A 16,984-nucleotide genomic window follows, 5' to 3' on the forward strand; every position below is an offset into this window, starting at 1 on the left:
CCTATCATAATTAGAAAATAAATATATTTTAAATTAAAAAGAAACTTAAATTTTAAACTCAAATAATTATTTAAATTTTGAAATCTATGCATCCATATTTATAATTTTATATAAATAGAAAAATTATTTAAAGGAAAAGAAAAAGGAGAAAAGAATTGAATAGAATTTTATAGTTTTGTTATGATCTTAATTAGTTATTAACTAATTCTATTAAAAGAGTAACATCTTCCATTTGAAGGATGGAATAAAAGTGTATATATTTTGTTCTAAGAATATAACAAATTCTTCATATTTTCTTATTTTTTAATTTCAAAAACTGAAATTTTTTTCTTTAAAATAAGAATAATACTCATCTTAATTTTATATATTTGGTAAATATTAAATTTACAATAATTAATATTTTTTTAGATGAATATTTTTTTTTTAACTAAAAATCAAAATGGAAAAGATGATGTGATTGAGATTTCCCTTTTTTTTCTTTTTAAATATATTATTTTCATCCAAAAAATATAATTATTTTATTCCCTATAATTTCTTTTATTTTCCACTCTTCAAACATACTATAAGAAAATTCTAATTTTGGGACAAAAAATTATATTTTTTATATGAATTTTATAATAATCCACAATAATAATAAAATAATTTAAAAATGATTATTTAGGCATGTTTTTTTATCTATAAGTTTATATAAATAAAGAAATTATTTACAAAAAAAGGGAAAAAAAGAAAAAAGAAAATGAAAGATAAATTTTTCATAATCTTATACTCATATGGGAGACAAAATAAGTATATATTATTTATTTTAAAAAATATCTTAGAAGAGTGTACCTATATTTTTTTTCTTTCATCACATCTTTTCTATCTTTGATAGTACTATGTAATAAAGAAATACTGAGGGTGAAGGGCGAAGGGCGAAATCATATCAATGACATTAAAACATGTCTACATAATTAAAATGAATTTATACTTATATGATGTTAAGAACTTTTTCTCTTTTTCTGATGTGGAGTATCACAAACATTATCGACACAATGTACTTATTGTATTCCACGAGATTACTGGATCAAACAGAAAAACACCTCATATGGGCCCAAACAAACCCCCATTTGGAATTGATACCATTTGTAACAACTCACTTCTAACTATATAAATATTGTATGTTATGGGTCAAAAGTGACAATCACAGCTTTAAAATACATCTACATAGTTAATTAAGAAGAGTTCATACTTATATAATGTTATAAACTTTTTTCCTTATCCAATGTGAAATGTTGCAAACATCTTCTATGCTGATACAGTGTTTTCGTTATGTCCCACAAGATTAAGGAGTCAAATAGACAAATACCTCCTATGGAGTCAAACAAACTTTCACATAAGAGTCAAGGATCGATTCTGATATCATTATGTGAAGTATAATCATGATGCTCGATAAGGATGAGCCGGTCCATAAAGGTCTCAAACAAGAGCAATGTTGTGAGACAAAGGGTTAATGTAAGAGAGTACTAACGACCAAGGTATAAGAAATGTGATTATGATGAAGAAAAAAAAAAAGATAACTAACACATGAAAAAAGTTTCTAAAGCATAAATAATTCTACTCAAGTACAAAACTAAAATAAGATACATATCATGGTAAAATTGTTCATTCTTTGATTGTTTTTAATAGTGACTTCTAAATAATTTCATCTTAAAATTTATCACCTAATATTATTCACAGTATTATATTTTTTCTTTGGCACCAAAAAATAACTCATCTAACCATTTATTGGACGAAAATGAAATTTGACCCTTTTGAGCTATCATAAGACATTTTAGATGGATTAAATTAATGTTTTTATTCTAGTACGACATATTGTCAGTTACAAGAAAATTTTGTTGTTGAATGATATAAGAATTTGTATGAATTCGATACATCTGTTTTATTTTCTTAAACCAACCTTTTACTCTTTGACTCTTTTATATTTACATGAAAACTTCAAGGTTAGAATAGTAAATACAAATGAGTAGTACTTTTCATATCTCCTAAAACATCAAACCAACTAAAGAACGGTTTTAATTTTAATTTTTTTGTATGGCAAACATATAGTGAAGAAATTGAACTTCAATTTTTTTTTTTTTTTCATTTCCAATTCCATTAATTGAATTATAATCCTTCGGTTTTAATTACAACATTAAAGTTGAAAAATTTGTGTTAAACAAGTTATGTATAATATTTGGATGATGTTATAAGTATTACTAATTTTACAATTTTTACCATCTACTCTCATGGCAAGTTACAATGGGATATAATAAAAATTGGTCTCATTCATTAAATATAAATGTTTATGAACATCCAATCACTTTATACAACCTAGTAAGATGGTAAAAACGATAGCATGATTCTTTTGGATAAACCAAAGAGATTAAGGAGTTGAATGATGAAAAAGTATATTTCATTTCTCTATACTCATCTCTCTCTCTCTCTCTCCCTCTCTCTCTCTCTCTCTATATATATATATATATATATAATTGTGAGTGGAATTGATTCCCTTTTAATATGCCTTCACAAGATGATACTTTTATTAGAAATACCAATTTTGGACCAAAGTATAGCAAAACAAGACTTTGACAATGGTTTGATAAATACATCGGCAAGTTGATGATAGGCGGAGGGATACATGAGCAACTTGAAGTGATCCTGCAGAGATCTTTTCCTAAACAAAATGATAATCAAGGGTGACTTACTTCATTTTTCTTTAATGGAAGTTACAATTTAGTAAACAAATCTTGATCATCATCAACATCATATCATGACATGTAAAACAATCATCTTCTATCATTTACTGGTAACATCATATGACCTCGTAGGCTTTCATATATAGCACTAATTGTGACACCATTGCTATTGCCATCGCCATCATCGTATGTGTGGGTAAAATCACTAAATAAGTGTTCATTCTCTTGTGAATCAATCCATGGATGTGTTTTCACGATTCTCAATCCTTCTAGTTTCATTGCTACTTCCTTCATAGTAGGTCTTTCATCTCCTTTCAATCTTAAGCACCTTTTTGCAAGCTTAGCAGCCTCCTTTAGCTGTTCAATGTTTTCTTCATTCACTATATGTTCATCAAGAACTTGAAAAAGGTGATCATCTTTTAATGAAAAAAGAAAATACATAGCTAGACTTCTCTTGTCCTCCGGTCTATCAAAAGAAAGTGCCTTCTCTCCCGTTAATAGTTCCACAAGAACAACTCCAAAACTATAAACATCGCTTTTCTCAGTCAATTGGCTTGTAAGCAAGTACTCAGGATCCAAGTATCCAAGAGTTCCTTGTACCATTGTAGATAATTGAGTTTGATCTAGAGGAACTAACCTTGAAGCTCCAAAATCTGAAACCTTTGCTGTATAGTTATCATCCAAGAGTATGTTAGTGGATTTAACATCTCTATGGATGATTGGTGTTGATGCTGCAGAATGTAAATATGATAAGACTCCTGCAATTTCAGTAGCAATCCTCAAGCGAATTTCCCAGGGAATGATAGATGTATTGCTCTTATTATGTATGTGGTCGAAAAGAGTGCCATTAGTAATGAATTCATAAACTAACAAAGGAACTTTTGTCTCTAGACAACAACCCAAAAGCTTGACCACATTTCGATGATTGATCTGTGACAACACAAGCACCTCATTTATGAATTGCTCAATTTGACTTTTATCCACCATCTTCGACTTCTTGATGGCAACTATTCTCCCATCAGTTAAAGTTCCTTTATAGACAGTTCCATATCCTCCATGACCAATAATTTTACTCTCATTATACTTGTTAGTAGCCTTCTCTAGCTCTGCACCAGTAAAGATTTTGATTGTTTCAGTAGATCCTTCCCGTTTAGAAAGTTGCTTTTGTAACATTAGACCACCATTTTGTTGAAAGAACTCCTCTTTGAGTTTAATAAACTTCCTTTTCTTGAGTCCCCAGTATAACCAAGAGCTGCCAATTAGTAATGATATAAGACCGATGCCCACGCCTACATTTGAACAAATCAAAACCAGAAGATGAAATATATCATAAGTAGAGATTCTTACTTATTTAATAATTTTAATTTGATAATATTAACTCATCAAGGAGGTTAAATATGAAAACTTAATGATGAGATACAAATTCCAAAAAACAAATTCAAAGAATTTAGTTGTAAATTTTGAATTGAAAATTAATTTTAGGTGAACATTTGAAAATTTCCAAGTCTTAGAATCCAAGTTGCAGCTTCCACTAGCTCCTCCATCTGGTTTTTGACAACGAGGAAGAGAGGAGAAAGTTTTTGATCTTACAAAAACTAATCCAGTCCATGTAGCTATAAGATTTTTCAGATGTTCGTTTCAGTTTCTCCTTATTGAACAAGAATGCAAAACCAATTGGACCAGAAATATATCACCTTTTTAGCAGGATACTGAGTGCAAAGAAGAAAATCATACCAAGGGAAACCTGAATGAATTGCAATTCATTTGGATTACAGCCATCACCATCTTCTCTGCCATCCCCATGGTACCCCTTGCTGCAAGAACAAGTATAATTCCCTGGGGTGTTCTTGCACCTTGCTTTTTTTACACACTTGTTGAGGCTTGAATTCTTACATTCATCAATATCTTCAGAGCGAAAGAAGAACGAACCAATTAAGGAATCAATTTACTTTCAATATATACTATAATAAAATATAGCAGCAAAATAGATAAGTACCTTGGCAACCATCCAGGTAAGGATTCCCATGGTAACCATCAAAGCACTTGCAAAGATAGCCGGACCGGCTATTGGATTCATAGCACGTGCTATTCTCCTTACAGGCATAACTCGTCTGGTTGGTTTTAGCCACCTGGCATGTTTCATTGCCAATTGACCAATCAACTACCATAGGAAGCTTTTCTATATCCTGTAAGTTGGAAAGATTTTTGGAGGAGAAATTGAAGGCTGCTTCTTCCACAATAAAGGCATAGCTGCAGGGATTGAAGTCATGAACTTCTGTATGATTGAAGTAGCTGCTTAATATCAATGTAGTATTTTTTAATCCTTCTGGGAATGAGATCTGGCAACAACCAGCCCCTGAGCAAGATCCATCTTGGACTTGTTTCTTGCTGGAACATATGACATGCAGCCAGTTCTGTAAAGATCTTCTCCTTGGTAGCCGCTGAGAAGTGCGTAAGTGTCGCAACCAACCGCAACGAACTTGTTTAAAGTGCCAGAGATACTGAATATGGACAGCCGAAGATAGGGTTGTAAGTAGTCACGCAGGGTGCCGTTTCTGTTATAACACTTGTGGGCTATAAGGCTCAAGAGATGCAACTCACCATCCAAACTTATGTTGGTGACATTGATATTACTCTCCGTCAAAAAGGCTTTGGGAAGGCTTGTACTGTTGTCGCAGGTTATGAGGAATTCTTCATTGAGATAACAGTCTTCCCTTGTGCCAAATGGATATGGGATGCTAACGTCCCCACAGCTATCTGGGCAACCAGGCTTGGCCTGACCAGCTGCCGGCGCTGCCATTGCTGCTAATACCACCCATACAACCGCCAGTAGCAGTAGCGGTCCTTGTGAGTTCATGTCTGCTTCCTGCTTCTTTGTGTTCTAATATGAGATTCTTTTTTGTGAAGGCAACTTCTTACAGATGCTGGGTCTTTTTATTGAAGCAAATTTGGAAGGGGTTGGCTAGTACAATGCAATGGGATATACAGACAACACCCGGCAAGCTCCTCAGCGATTATTTCCTGGCCCTTCCAACGGTCTGTGAATTAACTAATCCAGTATACTGGTGTGCATATATATTTAATTTGTTTATAAAAATCATGTTTATCATAAATGATCAGTTGTAAACTAGGTTTATTCAAATAGGTATGTCAAATAATGAGCAAAAATTAAGATTTCTAGCAATTTTCATTATTAATACTTTAAAAAAATATTAATATAAGGTTTTATCATCATTTTTAATCATAACGATTCATTTATCATGTGGTGTCACATATGAATGTCATTCCCATGGAAACTGCTCAAGCAACAAACAAATATAACTCCCTTGTGTATTATTAGTACATTCTTTTTTTCACAAGGACGTGATATTCAGACTTGAACCCTTTCATTCACCAGATTGTGGAAAATCAGAAGGAAAAAAAAAAAAAAAAAACAGAGAAAAGAGGCAGCTATGAATCGATGTTTAAGTAAAATATGATAAACAATTCAATATCACAGGAAGTAATTTTTCTCTACTGGATAAATAGCTCAGATATCTGCAGGGACAAACTTACCAAATGCCAGCTCTGTGATGACCATAGCTCCCCAATGCCAAAAGCAAGTTCTTTTAGTTCTTGTGGAGTGGAGGTTTCTGCCAATGCCCCACAAAAGCCGGAGCAAACACTCATTTTGGAGTCTTCTTCATGTAGGCACATGTACATGTACATGCATGCAGTCGCATAACTTTATCCATATCCACCCAAAGACATCAATTGTTTAACGCCGGAGCAAAATACTTATTTTGGACTTTCCGCCATGAGGGCATGTATGGAAGTATGCACACAGTCGCATAGCTTTCTCCACCCAAAGACATTGTTTAAAGCCGGCGTGTACTTTATTTTCCTTCTTGTCTCGTGGGCAAATGAAATTAGAGACTTTTTTTTTTTTTTTTAAATTTTTTAAAATTTTTCTAGCACATTTTAAGATTGTTAATTGAGTCATAATTATTTAAGTGGATGTTTTTTTTTTTTTTTTTTTTAAGTTTGTTAATGACCAAAAGTTATGTACCATTATGCCTACCTTTTTAATGATTAAAAGTTATGGCATTGTGCCCACTGCCCACTGCTCTTTTGTATGACTTGTGTTGCATTGAGTTCATCAACCATGCTTTCTAGTTTGTTTGAAATGTTGAACTTGGTTATGTTTTAGACTATCATCCTTGTAAATTACTAACTGAGAAGCTGCAAAATATAACTGTAACAATGCTCCATGACAAGCTTGTAACAAGATGACAAAACACTTCATTTTCTTTATGCATGTGGTCAAATAAAACTCCCTTAGTGACAAATTTATAAACTGGTAAACGGACTTTAGTCTCCAAGCAACAGTTAAGAGCAATTGACCACACATGGGACTTCACTTTAAATTCCCTTACAAAGTTATTTCGTGTTCTTGTGGATCAATAATTTTGTTTTCATTATGGTTATTAGCGGCCTTCTCAAGCTCTAATGCATTAAAAATTTTGCTTGTTTCATCTTATCCTTCTACTTGGAAAGTGGTCATGGTATTAAATCCAACATTTAATTTGAAAATTGGTGCAGGCTGGATGGTTCAACCGGTGGATTTTTCTGACCGTTTTTAAGTTGAACCAACAAGTGATTCCACCGGTTGGACCTGCCAACCGTGTGGATTTGTTGGGTCAGACTGTTTTTTAAAAATCTCCTTAGAGCCCACTTAGTATTTGGGCTGTCCCCACTAGTGGGCTTGTTTTCTGGGAAAGTAACGGGTCTTTGTTTTCTTCTTTCATGTTAGGTAGGGTTTGGGAGTGGGCCTGGGAAGTAATGGGCATCGGGGCGTCTTTAGACTCTACCAATGGACTTGGCTGGGGTTTTATGTAATTGTATGAGAAACTACTACTTCCACGTATATATATAAATAGAAAGTATTGTTGAACAAAAGGCTCTCTTCTAGAACGTGTAGCATAATGCCTATGAACCAAAACTGAATTTCTTCATTCCAATTAAAACTTAGACGAAGGTGCTTGAAAGTTGAAAATTGGTGAGTTTCTAAATTGTTTCCGGACTTGGGAAATGAATTTAGATTCCACAAGATTGATATACATATAAACAAGGTGAAATTGTAATTTGGAATAATCCGGTTAAAAGTATGTTTGATAGAGTATATTTGTTTCTATTTGAAATATTTTTATTAGATATGTTTTCTTTAAAAGTGGTTTTGATTTAATCAATTATCAATTGTTTTAAGGTGAATTACTTTTTTTTAAGTGTTTTTCTATAACATTATAAGAGCTCATTTGATAGTGATTTTAAGAAGTGTTTCTAACATTTTTAAATTTTGAAAAATAAAAATTTTCAAGTGTTAGATTAAAGATCTAAAACACTTTTTAAAATCAATGTCAAACGTTAGAAATATTAAATGTTAGAGTGTGTTTGACAGTAATTTTAGGAAGTATTTTTTATCTTTCTAATACTTGAAATTTTTTATTTTTCAAGTATTAGAAATGTTAAAAATGTTTTTCAAAATCATTGTCAAATATATTTTAAGTGTTTTTCCAAAAAAAATATAAGTGATATTTTAACCATTACAAATTTTCAAAATTTTAATGTTTTATAAAACAATTAAACTATTTTTAAAAATTATTCTTTAATATTTTATAAAACAAAAATCTATTTGAGAATTTCACTATATTTTTAAATATATTTTAAAAATAATTTTTACATGTAATATTTTATTTTTAATCATTCTTAATAATTAGTTTTTAAAATAATACTTAGAACACAAACCAAAATAATTGGGAAAATGTTTTATGAAAACAACTAATTTTTCATTTTTTTTAATTTTTTTTTCTTTTCGGATTATTATATATATTTTCTTCTTCTTCTTCTTTTATCGGAGAAAGGGGAAAACAATTATCAAACAAGGGATACTCTCATTCCGTGTGTAAATTATAATTTCTATAATAATCTTAAAAAGAATATTCTAATAAGTGGTCGCAAGACTCGCAACTACAATTTCTATAATAATCTTAAAAAGAATATTCTAATAAGTGGTTGCAACTGCAATTTCTTGGTTGCAACGTCTATTCGGAAACGAGGTGTCTTGTTCTTCTCTCAACCAGTGGCACAATCAAATGGACCAATTTGAAAGAACATACAGTGATGACCAATTCAACATTTCCAACCTACCCTACGCTAAGTCGCCCCTCGTTGGGATTGGACAATTATTTTTTATTATGAGTTCATCTATATTATTGAAACTAGATTTGATGGTAGTTGCCGTACTTCTCACATTCAAATGTATTCTAAGTGTTTTTCCAAAAAAATGTAAGTGATTTTTCAACGATTACAAAATTTCAAAATGTTTGTTAATTTTCACTTAACATTTAACTTTTTTCTTTTTAAAAAATGGTTAAAAATATTAGAGTGCATTTGAGAGTGATTCTAGAAAATATTTATAACATTTTTAATACTTGAATGATAAAATTTTTAAATATTAAAAATATTAAAAACGTTTTCTAAAATCATTATCAAACGGACTCTTATTATAAAATACAATCAAATAGATTTTAAGACTTTATTTATAAATGTTTTTGGTCTTTCTAATACTTGAAAATTTTTATTTTTTAAGTATTATAAATGTTAAAAACACTTCTTAAAATTACTGTCAAATATACTCTAAGCGTTTTTTCAAAAAAATATAAGTGATTTTTCAACAATTACAAAATTTAAAAGTGTTTATTAAATATCACTTAACATGTAACTTTTTTCTGTTCAAAAACAGGTTAAAAGTATTATTCTAAAATACAATCAAATATATTTTAAGACTTTATTTGGATAATATTTTTTAAAATAGTTTTTTAAAACTATTTTTAAAAATTATTCTCTAATATTTTATAAAACAAAAACTTATTTGAGAATTTGACTATATTTTTAAATATGTTTTAAAAATAATTTTTACAATTTTATTTTTAAGCATTCTTAATAATTAGTTTTTAAAATAATACTTAAAAACAAATAAAAATAATTGAATAAATGTTTTATGAAAACATGCAACTAATTTTTTAATTTTTAGAAAAAAAAATTATTTTTTGTTTTTGGATTGTTGTATATATTTTCTTCTAGAACTCAAAAAATCATTTGCGAAAACAATTATCAAACAAGAGGAACTCTGTAGAAATAACAATTTCTATAATAATCTTAAAAAGAATATTCTAATAAGTGGTTGCAACGTGACAACGTGTTCTTCTCTCAACTAGTGGCACAATCAAATGGACCAATTTGAATAAACATATAGTGATGATCAATTCAACATTTCCAACCTAGCCTGCGTCTAAGTCGCCCTTCATTGTGATTGGACAATTATTTTTTTAGTATGAGTTCATCTATATTATGAAACTAGATTTGATGGTAGCTGCCATCATCACACTTCACATTCAGCCCTATTTTTGTAACCACATAAGTTTTACAAGAACTAAAAGAGAGGATTAAAAAGATAAAAGTATAAATAATGGTGTGACCTGTATTAGAAATAGATATAATGGTCGGCATAATTAAAAAACACAATGGTGACATGAGCCAATGACTTCAATTAATTAATACAAAAATTATAATAATTAGATAATTAGATAACACAAAGTACACATCATCATTTATACAAAAAAAAGAAAAGAAAAGAAAAGAAAAGAAAAGAAAAAAAACACCTATCACCTCCCATTATTTAATGGTAATACTATTTGGCTGGTTGTAATATCAGATGTACTTACTATATTAAGGCTACCACCATTATAATGGGTATCGGAGTGTTCCCCGAGCAAACACTCAGTTTCTTCTGGATTCAGTTCAATATTAACCCATGGATGTTTTGTCATCATTCTCATTCCGTCTAATTCCCTTGCCACTTCCTTCATAGTCGGTCGCTCCTCCCCTTTTACTTCTAGGCATCTCTTTGCAAGCTTAGCAACATCCTTAAGCTGCTCCATGTTTTCATCATTTGGTACTATATAATCCTCAAGAATTTGAAACAAGCGATCATTTTTCAATGAAGAAAGAAAATGCATGGCTAGACTTCTTTCCTCCTCTGGCCTATCAAAGGAAAGTGCTTTCTTTCCCGTTAGTAATTCCACAAGTACGACTCCGAAGCTATAGACGTCACTTTTTTCAGTTAACTGACTTGTATGCAAATATTCAGGATCTAAATATCCGAGAGTTCCTTGCACCATTGTAGATAACTGAGTTTGATCTAGCGGAACCAACCTTGAAGCTCCAAAATCAGACACTTTTGCTGTGTAATTATCATCCAGAAGAATGTTGGTAGACTTCACATCTCTATGAATTATTGGTATAGAAGCAGAAGAGTGCAAATATGACAAAACTCCCGCAGTTTCTGCAGCAATTCTTAAACGAGTTTCCCATGAAATGGAAGAAGCCTTGCTTTTGTTATGTATGCAGTCGAAGAGAGTGCCATTGGTGATGAATTCATAGACTAGTAAAGGCACTTCTGTTTCTAAACAACATCCCAAGAGTTTAACCACATTTCTATGATTGACTTGGGATAGCACGACCACCTCATTTATAAATTGCTCAATTTGGGTTTGATCAACTAACTTGGACTTCTTAATTGCAACTACTCTGCCATCCGCAAGAATTCCCTTATAAACTGTGCCATATCCTCCTCGACCAATGATTGTATCCTCATCATACTTATTAGTAGCCTTTTCCAGTTCTTCAGCTGTAAAGATTTTAACTGATTCACTAGATCCTTCTCGTCCATGAAGTTGTTGTTGTAACATTAAACCTCCATTTTGCTGAAAGAACTTTTCTTTGAGCTTGATGAATTTTCTTTTCTTGAGTCCCCAATATAGCCACGAGCTAGTGATTAGTAGTGCTATAAGGCCGATGAAAATACCTACATTCAATTCAAAAAGTTGAAATTAAATAATCTGTAAGGGTTAATAATTGAAGTTTTATCACCAGATACACTGTCACGGTATTCCATCAAATAAAAAATTCTTGAGACCAAAATGAACCTGACAACTACTGATATTCATCAGAGTATGACATTTCAACGAGCTAGTTTCTGTACTTGTTTAAAAACCTAAGATTCTAACTCAAAGTCCGCATTGACCCACTGAGTTTACTTGCAAGCTAGTTGATGATAAACAAGTAAAATAATATAATCATTTCTTTTTTTAATTATGTGAGGATCTGAAGCATCATCTGGGAAGCTTCTCTGAAGCATCTTTCAGAGTTTGGATTTTCTCTTGAATTTTCTCAAACGTAAGAACACTCCAGATAAGCCCGCCATGGACTTGTCAAGGCAGTGGATAGACCTATGAGCCTGCCCCAGGAAATGCCAAAACGACTTTGACTAACCTAATTGGCAGCATCCGGAAGTTCAAATTACATATAAATATCCTAATTTATTTGAGCATGTAAGATTCAAACATATTAATAGTGAGCAAAATTATGCTACTATTCCATAGTAGATGATCCTCAATCGATATATTCAAGACTTGGAGGTTAAAGCTACTATTCCATAGAAGTGGTTTTGGAGGGCTAAGAGAATGGTTACAAGCTATGAGGAAGTCATCATTCAAGTAGCAACCTTCTCTTGTGCCAAAAGGGTATGGGATGCTAACATCCCCACATGTAGTTTCGCAGTCTGGCTTAATGGTTTGTGATGCTGCTTTTGCTGCTGCCGCTATCACCCATAGCAACATGGCATGCATCAGCTTGATCTGCAACTCCATGGATTCTTTTCTTGCTGGGATCAATTGAGGGGTAAGTTACTCTGGCGTGTTGGGGCAAGTTTTGGTTGTAATTGTAATTCTTCTGTGACTCCATATTGGCTAAACATATAGACAAATTCTTTACCATGTTTTTCAGTTCATACAAAAGGAGTTAAGTTTGACTTAAAGGGTAGAAACTCCCCCGTTAAACATCGTGGAAATTAAAGAAGTTTTTCTCGTTTGCCCTTGGAAAAGTCCGCGGCCTTTGAAAGTTTCCCAGATGGCTGGCCTCTCTGACCACATGTGATTGAAGGAAGATGTTACTCCTTTCTGACTAGATGTTTTTTTATTAAATACTTTCACTTCTCCTCTCTATCTTTAATGATTGAGATTCCATAATTTGTTTTCTAAATTTGACCGTGTTTCACTAAACAGTGTTTATTTTTAGTAACAGAAAAATTACTTGTCTTGCACTTGGCCCAAATATGAGAATTATTAAAATAAAAATAAAAATGAGGATAAATAAATTTCATAAAATTTCTTTGAATATTGAAACTTTTAATATTTTTTTGTTGGGTGATTTATTTTTTTTTTCAGAAAAAAAATTGAAATCTTGAATTTGACTTAATTTTAAATTATAGTTTATAAAATTGAAATGAATTATGGATTATTTTTCATTTTGATCTAGATTTTAGACTCCCATCTTCTGTGGTGGTGTGTCCAAGACTTTATGCCTTTTAAAACTATTTCACAAGTGCTTATTGACTTTTTTTGTTAGGGTGTGTCGTCATTATTTAATTTTCTTTCAAGAGCATCTTGTGACATGTCACACGCTTAAGATGATGATGATCTTTTGATTCTTTTCTATATCACTGAAGAAAAAAATTAAATATTTGAATAATATTGAATTCTTAGATATTGCTTATAATAAAAATATAAAAATTGAAAGTCGGCATCATACTAAAATTTAATGACGTGTTAAATTGAGACGACTGATTCATCCTAGTTTCGAATTCTGATAAATAAATTCTAATTAATAAATATATTTTCAAGTAACTGATCCTTTTTTATTTTCACATATGTAGTTGGTTTGTCACCTTTTTCCCTCCCAGTTCAGAACTCTTTTCATGCTTTAAAAATCAGAATTAATTTGCATTTATCAATAAAAATCATTAATCCTTCTTTTCTTTCTTTATAATTAATAATACATTATTATTAAAAAAATTCATATATACCAAAACATATACAAGTTTTAAGAAGGAAGAAGGCTTGAAGGGCATGCCGTAAACATATTTAAAAGTGACAACTTTTAAAGAATGTTATTCAAAATGTTGGTTTTTGATGAGAAGTTGCAAAATTTTGACAAAATTTCTAAATATAGAAAGGAACAACTTCAATAGAGTTCTATAATGTTCATATTACAAAAAATAAGTAAATAAGTAAAACCTCTCAATCATCTCCCATCATTTACAGGTGAAATTACATGATATTTCATGCTATCGTATGCAAGAGTTGTGCTATTACTACCATCATGAATATAGGCACCTAATGGTTTACTAAACAAGTACTCCATTTCTGAATTCAGATCAACGTCAATCCATCGATTGTTTTTCATATTTCTTATCCTCTCTAGTTCCATTGTTACGTCCTTCATACTGGGTCTTTCTTCTCCTTTTACTCTTAAGCATTTCTTCGCAAGTGTAGCAACTTCTTTAATCTGTTGAGTATTTTCATCCTTCATTATATAGTTTTCAAGAACTTGAAACAATCGATCCTCTTTTAATGAAGAAAGAAAATACATAGCTAAACTTCTTTGCTCTTCAGACCTGTCATATGAGAGTACTTGTTTTCCTGTTAGTAGCTCCACAAGGACAACTCCAAAGCTATAAACATCACTTTTCTCAGTTAATTGGCTTGTTTGTAGATATTCAGGGTCTAAATATCCCAAAGTTCCTTGAACCATTGTAGATAATTGACTTTGATCCATTGGAACCAATCTTGAAGCACCAAAATCCGACACTTTTGCAGTATAATTATCATCCAAAAGAATGTTATTAGACTTAACATCCCTATGAATTATTGGTATAGAAGCTGCAGAATGCAAATATGATAACACTTCAGCAGTTTCTGCTGCAATCCTTAGACGAGCTTCCCATGAGATGTTGGATGCCTTACCTTCATCATGAATGTGGTCAAACAAGGTGCCATTGGTGATGAATTCATAAACTAATAAAGGAACTTCAGTCTCTAGACAGCAACCTAAGAGTTTGACCACATTTCTATGATTGATTTGAGATAGTATAACTACCTCATTTATAAATTGCTCAATTTGGCTTTGATCCACTACCTTAGACTTCTTGATTGCAACTGTTCTACCATCAACCAAAATTCCCTTATAAACTGTTCCATATCCTCCGGTGCCGATGATTTTACCTTCATCATACTTGTTGGTAGCCTTCTCAAGCTCTTCTGCAGTAAAAATTTTAACCGTTTCATTGGATCCTTCTTGCCCAGAAAGTTGTTGTTGTAACATTAAACCACCATTTTGCCAAAAGAATTTTTCTTTGAGTTTAATGAACTTTCTTCTCTTGTGTATCCAATACAACCATGAGCTCCCAATTATTAATGCCAGAAAGCCAATGCTAATACCTACATTTAAGAAAAATAAAATTAATATCATTTGCAACTTATGATAATTGAAGGCTAAGTTTTGGGCAATGCCTTGATATTTATAAATTAGTTAAATTTTGTTAACAGATCACAAACCAAAATGTACATCACAATACTAGTATCAACATGTACCATATGTGAACTCAATCAAGCCACAAACTTTAGAAAAAGGTAATGAGAATTTATCATTATACCCTAACTAATTTACCATAAATAGTGGTGATTAAGATTTCAAATTTTCTTTTTTTTTTTTCTTGATAATCTCCATGCAAAATATAATGGAATGCACATATTGTGGTGTGTACATGTAACAATATTAGCGGCCCACAGGTCATAAGTACAGTCCAATAGATATACTTACCAATGGCAATCTTGATCGCTAGTAACTGATCATCAGCAATGCAACCTTCTCCATCTTGTCTGCCATCTCCATGGTACCCTTTGGGGCAAGAACAAGTATAACTCCCTAGTGTGTTGATGCAATTTTTTGTGCACTGATTGAGATTTGGATCTCCACACTCGTCAATATCTGGGACAAGAACTCTTTGTTAATTCAAAGAACCAGCTAAACAAAATTATAAAAACAACTGAATTAGAAAGCAGTAGAACCGAAGAAAATACCTTGGCAACCACTGGGGAGGTATGGGTTCCCTTGGTAACCTGCTGAGCAATTGCATTGATACCCATAATCATTGTTGGAGTCAAAACAAATACTATTTGCCTGACATGCGAAACTTGTCAAGTTCTTCTGAGCTTCTTCGCACGTTTGCTCTCCCACGGCCCAATCCAGCACAGTTGGGACGTGACTTCTGTTCTGCAGATCTATAAGATCAGCAGAAGAGAAGTTGAAGGAGTCTTCTTCAGTTAAGAAAGTATAGCTGCAGGGATTAAAGCTCAAGATGTCGGAGTGGTTGCTAAAGCTGCTAACAGTCACATTAAAATTGAGGAGACCTTTAGGAATGGAGGTCTGGCAACACCCTATTCCGGAGCATGACCCATTGGTCACACTTTGGATACTGTCGCACATGGACAAACACCCGGTTGAGATGCTTTGGCCATTCATACCATTCATGATCACTGCAAAGGTGTCGCACCCGATGGCTGTGAACTTGTTGCGCGTATTTGAGAAGGGGAACCTTGATAAAGTAGTGCGGGCAGTGACTTGTCGACGCCCGCCCTTCTCGTTATAACAATCACTGCCTACAGGGGTGAGGACGCGCAGATAATGATCAACGAGCGATATGTTTAGGACTTCAATATTACCGGTCCGGAGAAATGGTTTTGGAGGGCTGAAGGTGTTGTTACAAGTTATCAAGTAGTTTCTGTTCAAGTAACAACCTTCCGTTGTGCCAAACGGGTATGGAATGGTGACGCCCCCACATGTAGCTTGGCAGTCCGGCGCAATGGTTTGGGCTGATGCTGTTCCTGCTGCTGCTGCTGCTGCTGCAATCACCCATAGCAACACAGCATGCATAAGCTTGATGCAGTGACAATCCATGGATTCTCTCTTTCTGGAACCAGTGGGGAAAGATTTTTGTTATGCCTTTGTGAATCCATTTTGGTTATGTATTTATATATAGTGAATTTGATTTCTTAAAGGGATTTGAAACTTTCCTGCGGAACATTTGAATGATTCAAATGATGAGAGCTCATCAAAATTTTCTTTCTCCATATAATAATGATTCACATTTTAAAACACTACCGTAGAAGGTAGAATGGCGGCCCTAATGGGTAAGCTGCAGTATATAAGATTAATTTAAGCGGGCGACCATTGACCACTGTACAATTTTGTTTAAATTAAACTTTTGGACAACACGTGTCACATTGGATTTTTCTCATTGAGCAATTACTTAGCGTTAATGTCAAATATTT

General features: G+C 32.4%; 3 protein-coding genes across 3 annotated transcripts in view; all 3 read right to left on the reverse strand.

The window, feature by feature from the left end:
• Positions 1-6,383, reverse strand: part of LOC117906993 — a 44,857-nt gene extending 38,474 nt beyond the window's left edge. The window contains 5 exon segments of the mRNA XM_034820294.1: positions 2,874-4,003; positions 4,449-4,619; positions 4,711-5,112; positions 5,115-5,595; positions 6,270-6,383. Coding sequence (XP_034676185.1) covers positions 2,874-4,003; positions 4,449-4,619; positions 4,711-5,112; positions 5,115-5,595; positions 6,270-6,383 — 2,298 coding nt within the window.
• Positions 6,384-10,285: 3,902 nt separating this feature from the next.
• Positions 10,286-11,635, reverse strand: LOC117906997 (wall-associated receptor kinase 3-like; the record flags this gene model as incomplete). The annotated part of the gene is made up of 1 exon (XM_034820298.1): positions 10,286-11,635. A coding segment is annotated over one exon (1,218 nt), but the record flags the coding sequence as incomplete, so codon positions are not given.
• A 2,217-nt stretch (positions 11,636-13,852) lies between these two features.
• LOC117906254 (putative wall-associated receptor kinase-like 16) lies at positions 13,853-16,628 on the reverse strand. The gene is made up of 3 exons (XM_034819232.1): positions 15,734-16,628; positions 15,474-15,641; positions 13,853-15,091 (listed from the first exon to the last, which is right to left on the reverse strand). The coding sequence occupies exons 1-3, from the start codon at positions 16,608-16,610 to the stop codon at positions 13,896-13,898; spliced, it is 2,241 nt and encodes a 746-aa protein (XP_034675123.1). The 5' UTR covers positions 16,611-16,628; the 3' UTR covers positions 13,853-13,895.
• Between the last annotated feature and the right edge of the window lie 356 nt (positions 16,629-16,984).

The sequence above is a fragment of the Vitis riparia genome, chromosome 18 (genome assembly GCF_004353265.1).
Source record: "Vitis riparia cultivar Riparia Gloire de Montpellier isolate 1030 chromosome 18, EGFV_Vit.rip_1.0, whole genome shotgun sequence".
NCBI classification, from domain to species: Eukaryota; Viridiplantae; Streptophyta; class Magnoliopsida; order Vitales; family Vitaceae; genus Vitis; species Vitis riparia.